Raw genomic sequence first — 21,061 nt, 5'->3', positions numbered from 1 at the left:
AGTGCCACTTATTGAGCACTTACTGCATACGAGGCTCTGACCTACCTCCCCACAGGTTGTTGGAGCACAAGGTAACAGCTGGTGAACGCTGGAATCCCAACCCAGAGGTTTGACACCACCCAACAAAACATGAATAGAAATTTCTGCAACAATGGAAATGTTCTGTGTCTGCATGGTCCAATAGAGTAGCCACCAACTGCACGTACCTGCTGAGCCCTTGAAACGAGGCTAGTTAGCGCAACTGGGGGACAATTTTAATTTTTTAAATTTTAATTAAAGTGGAAATAGCCACATGTGACTAACAGCCATTAAGATAGTGCAGATGAAAGAGATTTGAAACCAGACTCTGCATCAGAGGTTTATGGGGCCTGAGCAGCCCCCAGTGAAGGGGCCCTGGATGACATAACCCCTTTGATGGGCAGTGTGGTTATGAGCAGACTAGATCTCGCCTGCCTGGGTTCCGGTCCCACCTCTGCCATTGGTAGCAGTATAGATTTGGGCAAGTTATCTAACCTCTTAGCTGCAGTTTCCCCATCTGTAAAATGGGAATGCTAACAGCACCTACTTCATGGAATTGATTAAATGGATCCAGGTGTAAAACATAGAATGGGTTCCTGGTACATGCATGTGTGACATGGAGGCGGGGGCGGGGGTATTTCCACTACCAAATCCTCTTTCTGTTCTTCCCTGGACCCCAGGGAAACACTGAGCCAACACAGCACCAAGGGAAAACCACAGAAGTCCAAGGCCGTGGGATTGTTTAATTTGCAGACAAGCTAAGGGCACGTGGTACCTTGGTCTAAAGGATTTAACCCACTTCACTGGGTTGTTCTGAGGATCGAGAGACATCTAGAGCCTGCCAACTCAAATGGCCACTGAGGCCCAGCAGGTGACGTGAGTGAGCAGGTGATGTGAATGAAGCTGGCGGAAGGAGACTGTGGCAAGACAGAGAACTCACGTCTAAACCGGCTGGCGCCTGTCAGCAACTGCCTATTGTTGCCATGAAGCCTGAGAGTTGTCAAACCTTCTTTTTCCCCGAGAGAAGGGGGGAATCTGAATTTTTATGGGAAACAGACCAATTTCTGTAGTTGGCAACTAATCCAAGGACTTCTGTGTTTGTTTTTCAAACACGGTGCCGCCTAAACAAAACACTGAGGTAGGTGCAACATGCCCCACAGGCCACAACCTGCACTGGCTGACTTTCTTCCCTCCTCTCCAGGCCCTTTCCTGGCTTCTTACGTTTCTGCCCCCGGTATCTGGCACCACAAAGGGCATTTAGTCAGGGCAGTTATCTCAGGCTCCACCGAGGCCAAGGGCTACATAGCCCAGAAAGGATGACTTCTTACAAACTTGAAAATCACAGAGGCAGGCCATCTAGAAATTATCAGGTTTTATTATCTTTTTATCAAAAAATCAGTAACAGACAAGTGTGAGGTGGCTACAAGAGGTGCTCGCTCCCAACATAGCCAGAGGAAAGGGGGGGGGGAGTCAGTGGAGAAGAGGACCCAGCCAGCTGGGAACCCTGGGTTTTGGGGGTAAAGGGTGCAGAACGCAAGGCTGATTTCTCCTAATCCCAGCCAGTGGGGTCAGAATACACAGCCTGCCCAGGCTATGCTACCTCTCTCTGGAGGGGGAATGTGGCTGTAACAGGCTCCAGAACTAGGGCCTAATCAGCCCTCCCCACCCCCACCCTGCCTTTGCCCAGGGAGACAAAGGTCATCCCAACAAAGCTGGGACTGTGACTTGCTAAGCCAGTTTAGTTCTCTAGCAGTGCTGTCTGACAGATGGAAATGGTCTCTACCTGCCTGCTTGCTGCAGCAGCCACCAGCCACATGTGGCAACTGACCACTTGAAATGTGGTTAGTGTGACTGAGAAATGGATTTTTAACTTTATGTAATTGTAATTGATTTAAATAGCCACATGTGGCTATTGGTTACTGTATTGGCTAGCTCAGCTCTCCAGTTTTCTCTGAAATTTGGAAAAATGAAGGCATACCAGCTGGACTCAAAGTTGAAGCTAGAAAGAAGGCAGAACTATCTGCCCTCAGCTGTCTTAGCCCAATGAAAAGAAGGCACCACGAACGGGGCGAGAGAAAGAGGCAAAACCCCACTCAGCCACATAAAAATTCACTCACTCAACCACCCAGCCAACTTTAAATTGGAAATATCACACTAGCTCCTGAAAAAATATATTTATCTATTTTTCTAGAACCAAGGAAGAATAATATATTACAAGAAAAGAGACACAAAACTATCCCTTATATTTTGGGATCTGCCAGAAAACTATGTCTCAGCAAAAGCTACTTCTTAGAGGAAGCAGCTTCAGAAAGGGTCAAAGTCATGAACAGGAGTGTAAAATATATTAAAAAAAAAAAAAATGGGGAGGGGATTTAAAGAAAAAGAGGAAAGAGAGGCCCTGTCTGAAGCTATAAATAGTAAAAAAAAAAAAAAAAAAAAAATTAATAAAAATTGTATCTCCGGCTCTTCTCTCATTTTCGAGAAACAAAAACAAAAACAAAACCATTAAATACAAACTTAGCAGGTACTGTGGAAATGTGCAAGAGAGCGGAGAACACCTCAGCACCTGTGCATTCTGGCCAGGCAGAGGCACTACACAAAGGAATGAACTGTTAAAAAAACACCCCCCTAAAAAGAGATTTACCAATAGATTCTACCAATCCATTTCAATATGAGTTTTCAGCTTTTGTCCTCACCCTCCCTCCCCAAATAAAAAAGGTTGATTTCTAAAAGTCACTTGGAAGAGCCTAGAATGGCCCAAGTATACCACAGACTCCTGTAGTGTGGACTCAAGTGTCCTTTGATGGACACATCACAAGGTGCAGATGGTTCTAGTTCCTTCTCCCAGTTCCTGGCAGAGGGACGGGCTGTGAAGCGGGGTGGGGGGGAAGGGGGTCGGGGGTCGGGGGGAGGAGGGAGGAAGGCGCTAGGAGCAGCTCTCCAGCAGGATTCATACGACAGCTTCAGAGGGGCTCTGGATGAGGCGTGGTCAGTACAGGCTCTACACTGGGCCTAGATTCTAAACTGGAAGACGCAGAAATGATCCAATTCTAGATTTGCCTTCAGAAAAGCCAAGTTTAGCCTCGTTTTTCTGCTGGGACATTCAAGGCCCAGAGAATCAAGAAGAGGCAGGAACAGTAGAAGATGATGTCTGTCCTGACACTTAAAATGTAGTCAGAGCTGAAGACGCTGACAGGTCAGTGTTAGGTGGCCCTCCCCCTACCTTAATGTCCACCCTCCAAAATCCTTCAGCTTCCCACCCCCCTCAAGTCCAAGCCAGTGCCCGTGAGGAAGCTTCAGGCGTAGAACTCGTTGGTGGGGGCTTTTTTGTAGATGGGTTTCTTGCCCAGGTCATAGCTGCCTTCGTCCTTCTTCTTCATGCGGTAAAGCAGCAGCAGAACCAGGAAAATGGCGAACAGGATGCCCACGCCGCCACCTACAATCAGAGCTGCAGGGAACAGAGGGAACAGCAAGGTGAGAGCTACTCATTGGGACATGGGGGTTCGTGTCCTCCCTCATCCGCCCGGTTGGTTCGCTTACAACTCGACACCCTCACCATCACCACTACCTGTGCCTAGCATGCTGATGACTTACTTGATTCTCACAACCTCACTTATGAGAAGGGGGTCACTAGAAGTCCCTGAAGGCCATAGGACCAGAGTGGCAAAGCCACCATGCCAACCTACATTTGCTTGGATCCAAAGCCAGGCTCTTTCTAAACATCAGCTTAGTCTTAACTGAGCCAGAAGCAAGAAAAATCCCAGTCCCCTAGCTGTCCCTGTGTGCACACATACCCATGCTGGCTTATGCTTCTATAGACAGATATACGTGTCTATCTACACACAGGTGTAACACACTAGCATGTCCATGCTATTATGTTACAGATAATTATAGATGGTGGTTTATGGGCCTATGAATGTAGCTCTGTGGTAAGGCGTAGCGTCCACTCCCATCTGTCCTCCTCACTGACTGGGTGATCTTAGGCAGGTTCCTTCATCTCAACCATTGCAAATGGAAGTAACTTTGTCATATGTTTGTCCTAAGGATTAAATACATGAGTCCACTTAAAGTGCTTAGAAGTGTGTAACATAGCATATGCTCGCTGCTCATTCACTGTAAACGTCTGTGGTTTCTTTGTGTCCCTAGCACCCTGAACCGGGCCTGGCACAACAGGAAGTACTTAATAAATGATGCTTACAGTTTGGCTCAGAGAAGAGCACAGCCGAAGGGCACCTGGCCAGCGTCAGGCAGATGTGGGGGGCTCCTAACCTCAGGGGAGTGGATGTTCTCTGCTCTATGCCAGGGGGCCCGAATGGCTCCATCCTGTTTGTTGACGGGCCAGGGATGTCTCACAGAATCCTTTCTGTGGCAGATTGAGTCCCCTAATTCGGTCTTAGTCAGGCTAAGAAGATTAATTTTCTGTCTCTGCACACACTCCACAGCTCTGCACAGAATGAGGGCACAGGAGCCAAGTAAGGTTCTTTCTTGGCTAAAACTCTATGAAAAAGCAGCAACAAAGTACCCCCAGGAGATGCCAGGAAAAGCACAGGGGTTATCAAATATCAACCCCACACTTGTCGCCATCACCTTTCCCTCTGATGACCCCAGCTCCTCCAGTAGGTCTGTGGGGGGCTGCCCCACAAAGTCACGGTTCAAGTATGGTCTCAGAAGTGACTATGGCCCTAGGTTCAAAACCGTTCCCTGGTTTTGTGACTTTGGAAAGCAAGTGGTTTGCTTTCTCTGGGCCTCAGTTTCCCCATGTATGAGAAATAGTTGCTTTATACTATATCAGTGTTTTTTAAAACTACTTTTAAGGTTTTAGAAAAAAAAAAAAAAAAAAAACATTTTTCTTTAACAGCAGTAGAATCCTCAGTTGGTAAAAGCAAAACCTTATCTAAATCCCACATGTGCCAGCTGAAAAGTGAAACTGTTTGAAGATGGGGGAGGCTTTACCTCTAAAACGTCCAAGTTGTTTGAAACTTATAAGACTAAATGGTCTCTAAGGGCCCTTCTAGTTCCAACAGCACCCCCAACCACACCTATATCACACAGAAAGTAGTGAAGGGAAAGTGAAAACAATGTTGGCTCAGGTATCAGGAGACCAGGGTCAAGGCTCAGCTGGGCCCAAAGTCACCTGGGATTATACTCCTGGGGAACTTCATCTGCAAGATGCACACAAGATCTTTTATCTGTCCTGATGGAGGCAGGACACAAGGCTCTTTGCTTGTACATCAAGCCTCCTGGGAGCTACTGGCCCAGCTGGTTACCAGGAGATGGGAGTTACCCAGCCTGGCCCAGCCTGGCCCACTCACCAGGCTTGTTCATCCTTATATTTTAGGCTAACAAATCAGAACAGCCCTTTACAGTTTGCCGAGTTATTTCAGAGTCATTATACCAACCCAAGGAGGTATCATTGTACCCGTTTACAGAGGAGGAACCGGAGGCTCATCTCCACTGAGGTTCAACATTCTTCTCAGCCACGGTCACAAGTGATAAAGCAGAGGGAGGGAAAGCCAGTCCAATGCTAAGGAACCTCTAGGCTTTCAAGGGAGATTTTCAAAGAATGTTAACTTTTAATAATTAACTCCCCAGCTACCAAACCTAAGCTCTGAAAATAAGAGAGGGCTTAAAGCAAGTGAATGACTCAGCGTGTCTATTCTTTAGAAGCCTTTGATGTGCAATTTTCCTCCCCCTCCACCAGGCTGCACACAGTCAGAGCATCCCGCCACCACCCCCAGGTGGAGTCAAGGCCAGGGCATCCTGGGTCTGGCTCTAAGGAAGGGGCCCCAAGGAGCCTCCCGGACTAAGGAGTCCTGTGTACAGCACTACCTCCCATGGAGCCCTGCCCCTCTTCGGGGTATCCTGCGAGGACCTTACCTGCCAGGACCTCTGTTCTCTCAAAAATGTTGCTGGCCTGGGCAGTGCTGGACATGGACACCCTGTTGGAAATATCCTCGTTCCCCTCGAGGGGTGGTGAGAGCCTCTTGGGGATGACCTCGTTCTCCTCCAGCTCCTTGGATTCGGTGGGGACCCAGCTCCCAGGACCTGTCCTCTCAGGGATGCGGTTATCTAAGGGCTCCTGGATGGGGGAAGGAGAAGAGACAAATGCTCAGCATGGTTTGGGGAGGCACCCAGGGCAGGGGACAGGGACATTTAGGCACGCAGGGCAGGGGACAGGAAAATCTGCTTCGGCCATGTTGCTGACAGAACCATGTGGTCCTGAAGCAGAAATCAGCAACAATTCACTAATTATGCTGTCAAATCCTTCCCAGCAGCTTTTCTAGTAGATCTGCCTCCAAAATGGGAATGAATAATGTGACAAGGGCACAGTAACCCCACGCACTGCTGCTCGGCGTGTATTCTAAGAGTAACCACTCTGGAGGGCAGTTTGGCAAAACTGCAGAAATTGCTGGCCCTTGAACGCAGCAATTTTGCCTCTGCGACTCTGTCCTAAGGAACTAATTAGAGATTTGTACAAAAGATGCGTGCTGTAGTGCTATAATTTCAGAATATCGAAAAATTATAACTTTTCCATCAATCAGGGAAATTGAGTGAACTATAATTATGCAGCCTATAAAAATAGGAAGAACATTTAATTATGTGGGGAAATATTCATGACCACTTTAAGTGAAAAATGCAATATATAAAACTGTGTATATAATTTGACATTCATGTTGGGAAATATCTATACAACCACAGAAAAGGGGTGGGAAACATATCTAAGTGTTGACAGTGACTATCCTGGGGACGATGGTCTACCCATGATTCAGTGGTGCTTGCTCCAGAGGAACCCAAGGCCACAAATAAAAGTCTTCTTGATGGTGAGGTGAGACCCTGATTTCTTCTGCTCTTCTCAACGGGTTTCACACGGGAGCACGAGGAGAGGCAAAGCACGTAGCTACTTACCAAGGGTTGGGTTACTTCGGGGAAGATTCTGGGGTCCTCTGAGTCATCTGTAAGGTCAGAAAGGCTATATGAGTATGAGGTCAGTTACCCCCAGATCAGTGACCCCCGTTCAGCCATGGCTGCTGGATCCAGGGACCGACAGTCCTGCCTGGGGGCTAGAAATACTGAACTTCAGGGCCCACTGACTCAGAATCTGCATTTTTAACAAGATCCCCAGGGGACTCGTTTGAGGAGGCAAGAGCCTAGACTGCAATAGTAAACATTAGAAATTGCAATATTAAAACATACGAGTCCTTGGCATGTGCACAGAGCTACAACCCAGTCCAATCCCCATAACACTGATGTACTGTCATTCCTATTCCCATTTCACAGACTCGGAAACCAAGGACCATGCGACTCCAAAGCTCAAACTTTGAATGATTACACCATCCTGCACATAGGAGGGATGTTTCCTAGTCGCTCTGTCTGGCCCAGCAGCCAGGGCCAGACACTCACAGGAGACCACGCAGGGCACCAGCCCCGGAAGTCTGGGAGCCTTCACCTACTCCCACCCCCCTCGGAAGCAGGGGTTTGTTCTTGGTTTCCCACCTACACCTCAGCTCTTGCAGGCCCCCAGGTCTTTTTCCTTTCAAAGGAAGACAAACACTCTATCAGTTCTCCTTCCCCACCCTCACTGTGCCCTAGGTGAACAAGTTCAGGCTGGTGCTCAGAAAACCTAGTAGTTACAACAACTAGCCCAGGAAGGGTCTCAGGGATGGAAACGACTGATCCAGTTACTTTTGTTTCCTCTTATTTGAGGGAGGAGGGGCACTCCAGGAACATCCCCACCAAAATCAAAGTCTTCAGGTGTGGTCACCCTCCTAGGAGGAGAGGCCGCATTCCCTGCCGTCCATGCAGCCCCCTGCCCTGGCCTCCCCATCACACCCTCCATACCCAGATCTCCAGAGCCAGACAGCTCAAAGTCATCGGGGTCCTGCCCGGGCCCCACCACATCCTCGTCGTCGGGTAGGGCTCCAGAAAAGTATCGGCCTTCTAGGAGGTCTTGGGGGTCGATGACCTCAGTCTCTCGGATCTAGGGGGAAAAAGGAGACACATCAACCGGTAGCCTTGCCAATGGTAGGCCACAGCCTCTGAGCCACAGAAAGCAATGACACAGGCATTCGAGGAGGTACACTTGGGTGCTGGAAGATGACTAAGCCTGGAGTCCTAGGCCCCTCCTGGCCCCTGACTTGCTGTGTGACCTTAGGCAAGTCTCTATCCCATTCTGGGGTAATAAAAATAATAAAGGTGCTAATAGTCAGAATACAACTATAGTACTAGGTACCATTTACTAAGCACTTGCTATGTATGTGATACCCCCTGTTCTTAGTAACTCTAAAGCCATGTCTTTCACCCCATTTTACAAGGGAGGAAAGTGGGCATTAAAGACATGGAATTATTTTCTTTTGATGATATAAGTAGGCGATGAAGAAGTAAAGATTCCACGTAGGGCTGCCTGACTTTGGAGCCGGCGAGTCCACCCACCCAGGCCGGCCGGAGGATAGGCTATGCCAGGGTTCTGTGTGGCAGAGAGGGCTGCTGGCTCTGGTCTGGCCCAGTCTGTGACACCTTTCCCAACTGAGTCAGACTGGGCTGGGACAGGCAAGGCTGGCTCACCCACACCCAGAACAGCCTCAGGTCAGGGCGCTGCCCCAGACCGAGTGACTCAAGAGTACAGAAGCGCACTCTTGTTTTTAACCTTCCAAATATCTCCCACGGGTCCATTTTGCCAACACCACGCAGGACATGGAGAGGCACCGTTTCTGCCCTCATGCACCATCTACTCCAGTACCCCTAAGTGTCACTCAGCTCCTATCCCATGGGAGCCTAGCTGGTCACAGCAGAACCTGAGGTCCACCCCTGCGGAGAACTTTCAAAAGGAAAATATTAAAGGTCCAGGGAGGCAAAGAACCTTCCCAAGGTCCTACAAGTACATCTGCCACTCTGCCCCATTCCCTAGAGTTCAAGAGGGTAAGGGACACATTTGGAAAGCCTACCATCCTTTCTCTTAGCTCCTAGGCTGAGGTTCTGTCTGCCCACAGAACAGCAGCCCTGGGCCAAGCTCATTACTTCTCTAATTAATTCGAATATGAAAGTGTCCATTTGTCAGAAGAGTCAGGGTTTCACTTAAGTTCAACACACACCCTGCCCCAACACATTCTTAGCGTCTTTTGCAGAGCCGCTAACTGCAGAAGGCCGGGGATCTGCTCAGAACCAAGAATACCAGCTGGAGAGGCCAGGGACATCCTGTCCTTCCGTTTCACAGAATTTGAGAGAATCTGACCCCAAACAGGGCAGTGACTTGCCCAGGTTCACACAGTAAGTTAGCCTACATAGCTCACAAAGGAAAGAAGCCAGTTCTGTTTCTGCCTGCCCCAGGCTGTCCCTCTCCCGGCGGAGCCTGCCAGTGACACAGTGGGGAGCCCGGGAAGGAATATCAGTTCCTAAGACAAGGTTACCATGTCAGGAGAGGCCCAGGCACCTCCTGTCCTCCCCGCCACTGGTTTCCGGGGAGAGGCGGGGAGAACTTGACTATCAAGCCCTCTTCCACCCCCAGGAGGGCCGGATTCCTGGAAGGGAGCAGGGTCAGGCAGGGAGGAAGGCAGCAGTGGGCAGGCAAATCCCCTTCCTGCAGGAGGGGAGAATCTGCTGACGGCCTGGCACACATGGGGGTGGGAGCCAGAAGGAGTTAAGCCCTGGTTAGGGATGACTTCATGACTCCGGAATCAGGAGCGAGCACTGGAATTCCAGCCCCCGCACACAACTCGGTGCCTGTGGCTTTGGTTTGGCAGCTCAGGAGTAAGGTTCCTCCATGGTTGTGCAAGCTGCCTGTACCTAGGGCGGGGTCCCTGTGCTCCTTCCTACGTACGCTGTTCGCCTGTTGCAAATTCCTCTGGGGCCCAGAACCTGACAGCAGCACCTCTGTGGCTTACCTAGCTAAGCACTTAGCATGAAGTAAGTCCTCCTAATAGATCTTGTTGTGCGGAATTGGAAAGGAGGCAGGGGGAGCGAGTCAGAAAGGTAGTTGCTTGGCTAAGTTCACACAGGCAGAAAGTGGCCCCTCTGGACCAGAACCCAAGTACGGGTCACCTGACCCTTTAACCACATGCAAAGAAACACACACGTGCACATAGAGTGCCCGTCTACCCAGGGAGAAGGGAGCTCTGTTGGTGGAGGTCCAACCAGCCCAAGAGGGCAGGATGGTACTATGGCCACTTGTTGACTGGCCTGGAGACCAGACCGGCTGTGGGGAATCAGAGCTCAAAGTCCTGGAGACCGGGGCTAGGGTCCCGAAGTGGGGCTGTTTCAGGCTGACACCCTCCCTACCCCTTTTTGTTCCCAGGAACCATGGAAGTTGCTTCCTCACCTGCCTTTCGTTCAGTATGTGAAAGTGCTAAGGGGTGTTTCAAAACAACCTATGGCATTAGCCCGCTGATTGGTTGACAGTGACGAGCTCCGTTTTACACATGAAGACTAAGAGGAGGTGGGTACGAAGACCTCGCAGCCATGTCAGCAGCAAAACCGAGGCTGCACTAGATTTATTCCCAGTTCAGCCCTCTTGGTGGTCACCGGGACATCCCTAACCCTTCAGACTTGTACCAGGTTCCTGGAGACGATAAAGGCCATGTCTAAGATCACACCAGGGGTTAGCAACATGGCCTAGAGTAGGCCCCACCAGACACCTATTCCGCCTCTAAAAGGATTGGGGTCCCTAAAGGCTGCATCAGATGAGCCTAGGTGCCCTCCTACAGCAAGTCCAGGGGCTTGGGAGAAGCTTTGTGAGGCGCGCTGATGGGAGGACACAGGAAAATTAAATTCTTCTTCAACTCCCAAAAGTGCGCTCTCTGGCCACGACCCCTGATCACAGGGAAATTCCCAAAGTGGGCAGGAGCCGTCTAAGACTAGGCCAGCAAGACAGGAGCGTGCTGCAGGGGGTTGTGGGTAATCATCCCTTTGTGTGTGTATGTGGAGAGGGTGCCAACTGCCCTCCCTTCCCTCACACTCTTCAGCAAGGCCCATTCAGTCTGGGGTAGCTTTGAAGAACCAGGCCACCCAGCAGCCAGGCCCATCCCTGACCAGAGAGGGACCCCACCCTGCTCCTGGCTGAGGATGTGGTCTGGTCGGTTCTCCTCAGTTCACCCCATCCCTGCCCAGGGAACGTGTACTCACATGTGTGTGCATGCACAGGCACCCTCTCTGGGCCCTCAGGTCTCCCTGTGTCTTTGTCTTTCTCACAGACACACAACACAAATCACCAGGTGAATGAGGCAGTGGGCCTGGGTCCCACCGACCCTGCTGCCCCATTGAGGGTGGGCACCTGGGGCTGGTGCCTGGAGGCTTAGAGATACTGGACGCTTCCCCATACTATCCATAAAAGAGTAGGTGCTATTTTGTTCTAAAGGGACCAACACCTGCCAACAGACAGTATCTGAGGCCACAGAGCCCAACCGTTTCATTTTATAACCTAGCAAACAGATTAAAAGACAAGGGGCTTTCCAAGGTCACACAAGCAGCTGGCAGAAGAGCTGGACTTAGAACTTAGGTCTCCTGGCTCTCAGGCTGGCGTGGTCCTCTCTCCCATTCAAGGGTTTTAGCTGCCCTTAAGGGTCTCAGCAAATCCACAGGCAGCAGCTGTCACTCCAGAGACACTCCCCATCCAGTCCTGAGGCTCTAGGCATGAAGCTAGAAAAAGGTCCCCACTCTATCCCAAAGTCCTACAACTTCAGTCACCCAGGACAAGCCTGGGGGCTGGGTGGCTAGCACTATGTATTCACTATGTGCCAGACACCAAACTGGATGCTTCTCTACCTGAGCTCATTTTATTGGCACAAATGCTCTACGCATTTTGCAGGAAACTGAGGTACAGTTGAGTCATTCAAAGACACATAGCTGGAAATCGACAGAGCTGAGTCAATCCTGATCTTACTCAAGACCATGCCTCAGCCACAACCATACTTCTCACTGTCAGCCACGCTATATTTACATCTCCACCCCAACCCCACAGCCCACGCTGCCAAGCCAGGGCTCCAGGGCACCCCTGCCCCTGGCCAGGGAATAAACAAAGGCGAAAGTGATATTGATTAAACAAAAGTACAGAAACTTGGCTGGGGCACCAGGGAGAAGTTCAGGGTCAGAGCTTGGTTAACTATGAACGGTGTGAGGAAGAGAGAGGAGAGCCTTCCCCTACCTGGCCTTTCCCCAGGGGTGGGGAGGGTCAGGGACACACTCGACCCTTCTTTCAGGAGGTGAGACCAGAAGGGCAACTAGGAAAGCCACATTTTGGGAGGAGGTGGGATGGTGACTAAACCCATGACTAAACCTATCCTGACAGATCTCCAGAAGAGGCCATTGATACAATCACTTTCCTCCCTCATCCCCCTTCTGAAGGGTCAAATATCCCCCCAAATGAGCAAAACCTGGGGGCCACAAAAAGGACTGTATACCTTGGCGGAAAGGAAGGTGCCCCTAGTGTGGTTACCTGAAAAGGCAGATCCACAAGCAAACCGCAGTCCTGCCACTTTACCTAACTATATAGCCTTGGGGGCTTCACATCTCGTCCCTTCCATCTCTCTTTTTGTAACCAGGGCGAGTAGCACCTTGCAGGATGATGGATTACGTGAAATGCGTTAGTGTGTGTAAGGGACCCAGCAGGCGGGTTGGTACACAGCAGGCGCTCAATGAGTAGCAGCTATTAATCCCCACCTGCCTTCCTTCTGGCTAAGGGGATTAGTGCTCAAAGCATCAGTGAGACCTGGGAAAAGCTGTACAAGCAATTCCATTGCTAGACAGAAGGTGGTACCTGGGTGGGGAAGTACTTGTCAAACCACAAAGGGACATACCCGATAATGGGTTATCATGTTGCTTTTGAGACCAGAGACTTTTCAACAACCAATCAGGTGCCCTGAAACTTTGTAAGAGAAAAAGACCCCGAGATGGGCAGAGGCCTGCCCAAGGTAACACAATGTAGACCACCTGTGCTAAGCACATAGCAGCAGAGGAAAGACCAGTTGTATTTTTCCAAAAGGATCAAACAGCAATGACCAGAGACGCCTGAAATTCTACTTGGGACCTGTATCCCCAGAGTATCTGACCTGCCTTGGGGATGAAAAAAATATCTATAAGGCAAAAAGAAACGACACACCAACCCACGACCTGGTGCTCTGGTACCTGAAGGGTTAAGCCAGGTCTGGGGGTGAGGTAGGGAGTTCGAATGTCAGCTCTGCCCAGGCTCTGTCCACTCTGAGGTCGGGTTACTCTGAACACAATCACTCAGGAGAGAAGCCAGGCCTGGCACTGCCAGCAGCCAGCTTTTCACCAACCCCCCAGGGCAGCCCATTCCCACAGCAAGGGCTCCAGGATTCGGGGTGCCAGCTAAGAATGGGGGCAGGGGGTGGGAGCTTCTGGAGCCTCTGGACATCCCCCTGCCAGAAGCTGATGTCCCACCCCTGTCATAACTCCCCGGGTGATCTTGGGAGATTCCCTCTCTGGGCCTCGGTTTCCCTACCTGTAAAAAGACAGTTCTCAAAGAGACAAACCTCCCTCTGTCTCAAGTCCTGGTAACCAAGCTGGGCACTGCTCCGATTACCGGTGGAGACAGCTGGGAGGGGCTGGCTCCCTCAGGGCCGCAGAGACAGAGGTGCATTGAAGCTGGGGTTTGTAATCTAGGCAGCGGATCCGTGGTCCCTGCTGGATCCATGGGCGGGAGGTAAACAAGCCTCCCTGTTCTCAGGAGCAGAGTCGATAGCCTTGTCTCAGCTGATTAGATCAGCTCTGGGTGCTGGCTTCCTGCCCCTCTGAAGCACCCCCCACACCCTGCATGGGGAAGCCATTGCTCCAGAATATGTCAATCTGTCACACAGACGTCTCAGCCCGGCTTCCCCAGGGCAAGAAGTGTCCTTACTCCTGGTGACCTGCCCAGCCACTGGTCACCCCTGCTCCCATGCCCCGAGGTTCGAGTGGTACAGCCAGTCCCTGCAGGCCTGGCCATGACCAGCAGGCTTCACCATGTCACTGTTTCCACACATACCAGCCTCTCCCTGCCTCCCCTTTCCATTACCCCAGGTGTCACCTGACTAGCAACCTCTACTGTGCCAGAGAAAACTAGGGCAGCTGAGCTCCTGGGCCTGAAGGACTGCAAAGGGGGCATGAGGAATAAGGGGGGTAGGGGTGGGGAGCTAAGTGGGAAGGAGGGACTGGCCAGAGGGTGGGGATGGGTAGACAGAGGGGGCGCAGAGATGGGGAGAAAATAGGAGGGGCAGGTAGGGGAGACTGCAGAAGGCCAAAGCTGAAGAGAACTGTTCATATCACAGAGTGATCTTTTGGGGACTCCTGGAGCCCTCCGATAAGGATAAAAAGCTTTGAACTCCAAGAACTGTCACCATCGGTTTACATTTTCAACATGCATACAGACACCGCCCTCCTCAAAGCCAATCTCTGGCCAGGTTAAGAACCCTTGTCTAGCCGCTAATAATAAACTAAACTTAAGGTAGCACTTTACAAGTTTGCCAAACACCGATTATGACCCTCAGGTGACACAGGTGTTTTATAGAGGACACTCGGGCTTCCATCAGGAAAGTGACTTATTAACTGTGTGTTCCTGGGTGAGTGACAGAGCTGGGATGGGGACTCAGGTCTTTCTGGCTGTGAAATGTACCCCCCTTGACTGTCACCCAGCCTCTAGCAGACAGGGCCAGGGGACCCTGCGAGATGTGGAACTGCACCCAAAGGTCACCAGTGAGTTAATAACAAACCAACCCAAGAAGTCGGGTTTCTTGTACTCCTAGGGTTAAATCAGCCCCCAGCTGTTGACAAAAGCCTCCTCCTCCTCCCTCTCCAGGCACCAGGAAAACTGGCTTTTCAGAACACAGTCCCTTTTCTGCCCACCATCTCGCCCCTTACACGCAGAGTGCTATTTGTATTTCACTCAGCCTCCACAGGGCTAGAAACTATGGCCCTCCTCCTACAGAACACTGTCCCTCCAACCAGGGGTCTGGGGTGACCCGAGTCCTGGGCAGTGTCCCCAAGGTCCACACACCCTTTGCAACCTTCCTGGCCCGTCCCTCCAGGCTGCAAACTGCTCAGCAGGGGGTTCCTACAGATTCCCAGCAGGAGGGGTGGGGCAGCCGGGAACTGGTTCTTGATTAAATATAAACCCATCTGATAATTAGCAAACAACCCACTTCTAAGACAAACAAATTGCAGATTTGGGTTCCATCGGCCCCACCCTAGGCTACTCCCTTCCCACCTTGCTGCTGTAGGTTAGAAATGGGGGAGGGAAGAAAGCTTTCCAGGGGCCATGGTGGGGCGGGGGAGGTCCTCAAAGGTACCAGGTAGCATCCAAGTGGCCTGGGCAAAGAAGGGCACTGTCACTAAGACAGCCTCCTCCCTCCCAGGCCCCACACAGGGAGCATAACTTGCAGTCTTGTTATCTGTTACCAGCCTTACCACAACCCCAGTTCTTCTTACAGACCAGAAAGCTGAGAGGTGGAGTGGCTCATCCGAGCCAGGTATAGCTAGCTAATAAGAGGTGGAATTCACACCTCCGGAGTTAGGTCTGCCTAACTCCAAACCAAGGTTCCAATGCCCTCCAGCCAGTCCCAGGAAGCAAGGAGGGGGCATCCAAAAGACCAGAGACTCCTGGGGTCACATCCAATCTGCACTGTACAGACTTTGCTCTATGAACTTAGACCAGCGGCAGCTTTAGTTTTGCTTTCAGGAAAAAAGGAAAAACAACATTACCTGCTCTGCAGAGGCCAAAAGACCAATTGTGAGGACTGGTTGAACTCTACCCTTTCAAAGTCCACACAGAGGCAAGGCGGTGTGAAGGTCTGGGCCTAACACTAGTATTTCTTGTACGTCCCCTCGAGGCCCTGGACACTGAAATGCTGACCAGCTTTCATAGGCTCTCAAAGGACAAGGTAAAACTCGGGAGCCCATTCCAAGGCCCCCAGCACAGAGCCATCCTATAGCCAAGAGGTAGAAAGGAAATGGGTGACTCAGGCAGGCCAGTTAGTACTCTCCTCCAGTGACTCACAGAGCCCTATCCAGCCCCTTCCCCCACTTTTAAATGGTCATTTGGAAATCACACCCAGCAGTCTGGGAGGCTGAGGACAGCTAGAAGTCAATTCCTCCCAGGAGGGAGCTGGGGCGGGGAGCCCATCCTGGCTCTCCCAGCTTCTCATTCAGGCCGCTCAGCACTCCAAGTCCTTGGAAAAGCCCTCTGTTTCCAGGAGCTGGGGATGGCAGGAGCTGAATGTCCCACCCACCCGCAACTTCTCCTCTTGTTCAGGCCAAGAACCCTCTCCTCCCCCTATCAGTAGGCTCTTGGGACAGGAAGGACCCTGGAGGGCTCTGATCCAACCTCCTCATTTTAGAGTTGGGGACACTGAGATCCTGAGATAGGGCACATGTCTCAAAGTCACCCAGCAATTCAGAAGTAAGACCCAAGGTATCTACCTTCAACCCAGCCAATTTCCTGATCTGAAATGTGCTGAGGATACTCAAAACAGACACCTTGTGTTATCAGACAGACCTTGTTCTGACCTTGGCAAGCCATTACATTCCTCTGAGCATCAGTTTCCTGTAAAAATGGAGATAATACCTACCTCACAGTATCACCGGGAGGCATTCATATCAGCAATAAATTACCTCAGTGCACCTTTTAGAATGAAGTTACATGCGTGAATATTATTTATTCATGCATACACACATTTCCTGAGTACTAACCATGGGACAGGTATTTCACTAAAAATGAACAGAGCAGAGTTCCTGCCTTGGGTGTGTGTGGGTGCAAGTTGTGTGTGGGGGAGAGGTGAGAAGACAACTCAGAATCCGGTGGGGTGTATTTATTCCCTCACCAACCATAACTTTCTTCAAGGGAGGGAATGCCTTAGACGTCTTTATGGTTTCCACAGCCCTTTTCAAAGTGTAGGTACTTAATAATAGAATACCAGGGCTAGAAAGGGCTTTTGAGGCCATTCGGTTCAAATCCCATTTTACAGATGGGGGATGGCAACCCAGAGAGGGAAAGCGACCCAACCTCATAGACTCCCCCAAACCATGGCCAAAATATTCTCCCGGGTACTTGGCTCTCAGGGCTTTTAAGAAGTCACTCAAGGATCCTAGACCCACTGGGCTTCCACCCCAAGCCTACTCTGTGCAATCAAGGAGAGAATTCTCAAGGAGACCAGAAACGTCTCTAAGCTAAAGTACAACGGTGGGTGGGGGACATTTCCCCCAAACTGGCTGGGCCTGGTGCCACATAGGTGGGCTGTGTCCCTGGGCAGCAATATCTCTAGGGGTGGGGGTGGGAGGAGTTCCCGCTCCCAAAACAAGGCTGCCTTTAGCTGGCCAGGGAGGGAGTGGCAGGAAGGCAGTTCAGGGGAATGCTCCCAGCTGGACAGGAAGAACTGGTTTAGGATGGCAAGACCCGCCAATAGAGAAGAGGCTGGGTGCTCAGCCATGGTTTCCTTCCCAAAACCTGTGGCACCTAGGGGGTGGGGGATACCACCCAAGGGGAGGGGCCCCAACTGCACTATTGGAGGGGGACGGCAGAGATTCTGATGGCCTAGATGCTCTCTGCTACCCCAAAGTGGTACCCATTTTACCTCTCAGTTCCCTCATCTGCAAAGTGGGAATAATACAATCCCCACAGGCTTTCTGTGGACCTGGCATATGGAAACACTCAATACACCATAACTGCCATTAGCAAAACCCTTCTCCCTGGGCCTCAGTTTGTCCACCTGCAAAAAGGGACCGATCATCTCTGTGGTCTAATCCAACAGTGATGAGGTCTGCTTTTTCCAACCACAGCCCTGGGAGGAAAGGGGGTGGTGGGGCCCAAAGGGGAAGCTCTATGATCCCATTAGAGGAGGAAGGTCTGTGACATTAGCGGAAGGGGAGTGCTGAGGTCAGAATGAGAGGGGGACACTACGCTCAGGAAGCAGCTGCTCAGGGCTGACTTCTCCCTCAGCTGATGGGTCACCATATGCAGGACTGACAGCCCTCCCCCAAACTATGTCCTTCTGACTACCCCAGGGACATAGCTGTGTGCCCCTCACTCTGAAGTACTTGTAGGCTCAGCAGGCCAAGCTGAGACTGGCATGTGAGAGCCCACACGGTGTCCTCAAAACCTCCGGGGTCTTTCCTCTTCTCCCCACACTGGCGGGGCCGGCAGGACCCAACATGGTATTCCTTTAGATGCCTCCCCAAATGCTGGACTCCAATACATCCTTCAGGGCATAGTTTAGAGCACTGCAGCAGGGAGCAGCAGGCTTGGGTTCGAGTCCTGACTCGGCCACTAAGCTTCTGGCAAGGTGGCCCTTAGTTTATGGAAGGCATCCCCTCACACGGGGCCTCTGTTTCTTCCACCTCAGAATTCCTTGAGGCTGGCCAGCCCCAAATCTTTAGACTCTAAACTAGTCTTGAGTTTCCTGAGGAGGGGACACAACAGCAGCCACTCATCACAGCACCAGACTACAAGTTAAGATGAGCTGGGACTTGGAAGCCTGGCAGCCTAAATTTGAATCTGACTCAGCCCTATATTAGCTGTGTGACCTTGGGCAAGTGTGTTAGCTTTCTAGCCTGAGGACCAGTTTCAGAACAGTCACAGGGTTGTTGTCAGAGTGAAGCTAGTTGATAGAACCATTAGAACAGCCATTAGAAAGCTGTTAGAACATTGCCAGGAACACCATAGGCACTAAACGTTTGCTATCATCACAGCAAGTCTGCAATTGTGCTGCAGGCATTATTGCTCAGGTCTTATTCATTCAACTGAAGCCTGCCAGGCTGAAACCACTTGTCCCTAAGTAAGCCCAGAGAAATGGGAGCCCCATACCAGAACGAACAACAGGGACTCGAGTGCTTTCCCCAAAACCAGGGCTTAAGGACACGAACGGGGCACAAAGCCCAGGCTTTTGGGAGGCAGATCGCCTCTCCCAGCAATTCCCGGAGATTGCCTCCCTCCTCCCCAGCTGACTGCTGGCACGAATGGAGCTTCTGGTAGCCCAGCGCTTTGTAACCTACGACAGAAACCAGTGGCCAGCGAGAAGGAAAGCTTCTCAGAGCTCACTGAGACCTTCTCTCCCCAGGCTCCCTCATCTCACTCAAGGTGGGTGCTTCGATTTCCCCATTTGCACTGAACAGAAATAAGCACCCTTCTTGCAGAAAGCAGGGGCTCATCTCCTGGTGAAAAGCGCGGAGCCGGAACCACCCCTCCCACCCACCCTTCAATATCAGTCTCAACTTTGTAGGGACCCTAAAAGAAACACTGGTCATACGCTTTGTGCAGATGGGGAACTTGAAACCCAGCGGGGGCAGGGCCTTGCCCTAAGTCACAAGCCAGTGGCAGCGCGGGGGCCAGAAGTGAGGTCAGGGCCCAGTTCTCCAGTCCCCAGTGTGTGAAACAAGGCCCAGCAGAACCTTCAGCTCCTCCCTCTTCCGAGTCCTCGCAGTCCGCTCATCCCCCGGCACCTCGGATTCTAGCGCTGCCCGCTCTGGGCGCCCAGGAAGCGAGGAGGGGGGTTTGAGGCTCCAAGCCTGTGCCAGGAACACCAGGGAAAGGGCGACAGTGTGTGTACGGGGTGGGGTGGGGGGAGAAGGTGACACCGGCTTAGTCACGTCCGAGCCTGGTGACCGGGGCCGGCCTGAGGTCAGGGGGAGGCGGGAAGAGCAACAGGCTGGGGGCGCAGGGCGCGCAAAGAAGCCACCCCGGAGGCCTCCCTGTGACCTCGGGTCCAAGTTTCCAACAAAGTTTCTCCGGCCCCGATGTCTCCTTGGGAGCCGATCAACCCTATTCCACGCTCCCAGGAACAAAGGAGACACCGGTCCGCACCCCCTCCCCCCGCCATCTCTAAGCACCTACCGACTCCGCGACAGCGGCGGAGGAGCCCACGAGGAGCAGCAGCAGCAGCCGGAGCAGGCAGGCGTGGGCCATAGTAGCACGGTGCGGAGAGGTCGCGCAGGCGAGTGGCCGTGGCGGGCGGGCCGCCCTCCTTATAGACCGCAGCCGGCCCCGCCCCGCCCCGCCTCCCGCCCTCTCCCCTGCTCCCCGCTCCCACCCACTTGCCGCCGGAATTCCCCGGGAAAGCTGAGCCTCGGGGGCGCTGCACCCGTTGGCAGAGCTGGAAACCCCAAGGGGCCCGCCCCATGCGCTGAAGCGGGCTCCGCATCTACCCCAGTCCCCTTCCTCCAGGAGCCTCAACCCCCTTTATTTATTGGATCCCCTGGTAGGCAGGCCCCCAGAGATCACTGTGTCTAATGCCCATCAATAGACAATTCGGTATAGAAATTGTGGTACATACATACAGTGGAGTATTACTCGACCATAAAAAAGAATGAAAACTTACCATTTGCAACAACATGGATAGACCTAGAGGACATTATGCTAAGTGAAGTAAGTCAGACTGAGAAAGACAAATACCAAGTGATCTCATTTATATGTAGAATCTAAAGAAGAGAATAACTGAAAAAACAAAACAGAAATAGACTCAGAACAAACTGATGGTTGCCAGAGGGGAGGGAGGTTGGGGAAATGGGTGAGAAAGATGAAGGGATTAGGAACAAACTAGTAGTCACAAAATAGTCATGGGGATGTGAAATACAGTACGGGGATACTGTCAATAATATTGTAAAAACTATGCATAGTGTCAGGTGGGTCGTAGACTTATCAGGGGGATCATTTCATAGATTATATAAATGCCTAACCACTATGCTCTACCCTGAAACTAATATAAAATAATATTGAATGTCAACTGTAATTTTAAAAAATATATAGTTACAGGATGTAAAGTACAGCACAGGGAATATAGTAAATGGTATTGTAATAGCTATGTACGGTGTCGGATGGGTAGTAAACTTGTTAGGGTTATCATTTTCTGAGATATACGAGGTCTGACAATAGAGTTCGTGAACTCACCCTAGAAAAAGTGCTACACACCTCATTGCTGAATATCACTATGGTCACCTTCGAAGTACTCCCCTTGGGAAGCTATGCACCAATGCCAGCACCTAGTCCACCCTTCAAAGCAATGTTGGAACTCTTTCTGGAATGGCCATCAGAGCTGTCGTCATATTACCCTTGATGTCCTGAATGTCATCA

General features: G+C 51.3%; 1 protein-coding gene across 1 annotated transcript; it reads right to left on the bottom strand.

Moving 5' to 3' along the window:
- Positions 1–1,375: 1,375 nt before the first annotated feature.
- Positions 1,376–19,971, bottom strand: SDC4 (syndecan 4). The gene is made up of 5 exons (XM_019749699.2): positions 19,826–19,971; positions 7,858–7,996; positions 6,925–6,971; positions 5,896–6,097; positions 1,376–3,466 (listed from the first exon to the last, which is right to left on the bottom strand). Exons 1-5 carry the CDS (start codon positions 19,895–19,897, stop codon positions 3,315–3,317), a joined length of 612 nt encoding a protein of 203 aa, XP_019605258.1. The 5' UTR covers positions 19,898–19,971; the 3' UTR covers positions 1,376–3,314.
- Between the last annotated feature and the right edge of the window lie 1,090 nt (positions 19,972–21,061).

Source organism: Rhinolophus sinicus, linkage group LG13 (assembly GCF_036562045.2).
Source record: "Rhinolophus sinicus isolate RSC01 linkage group LG13, ASM3656204v1, whole genome shotgun sequence".
In the NCBI taxonomy this organism is placed as follows: domain Eukaryota; kingdom Metazoa; phylum Chordata; class Mammalia; order Chiroptera; family Rhinolophidae; genus Rhinolophus; species Rhinolophus sinicus.
This window is presented reverse-complemented; position numbering and strand designations above follow the sequence as displayed.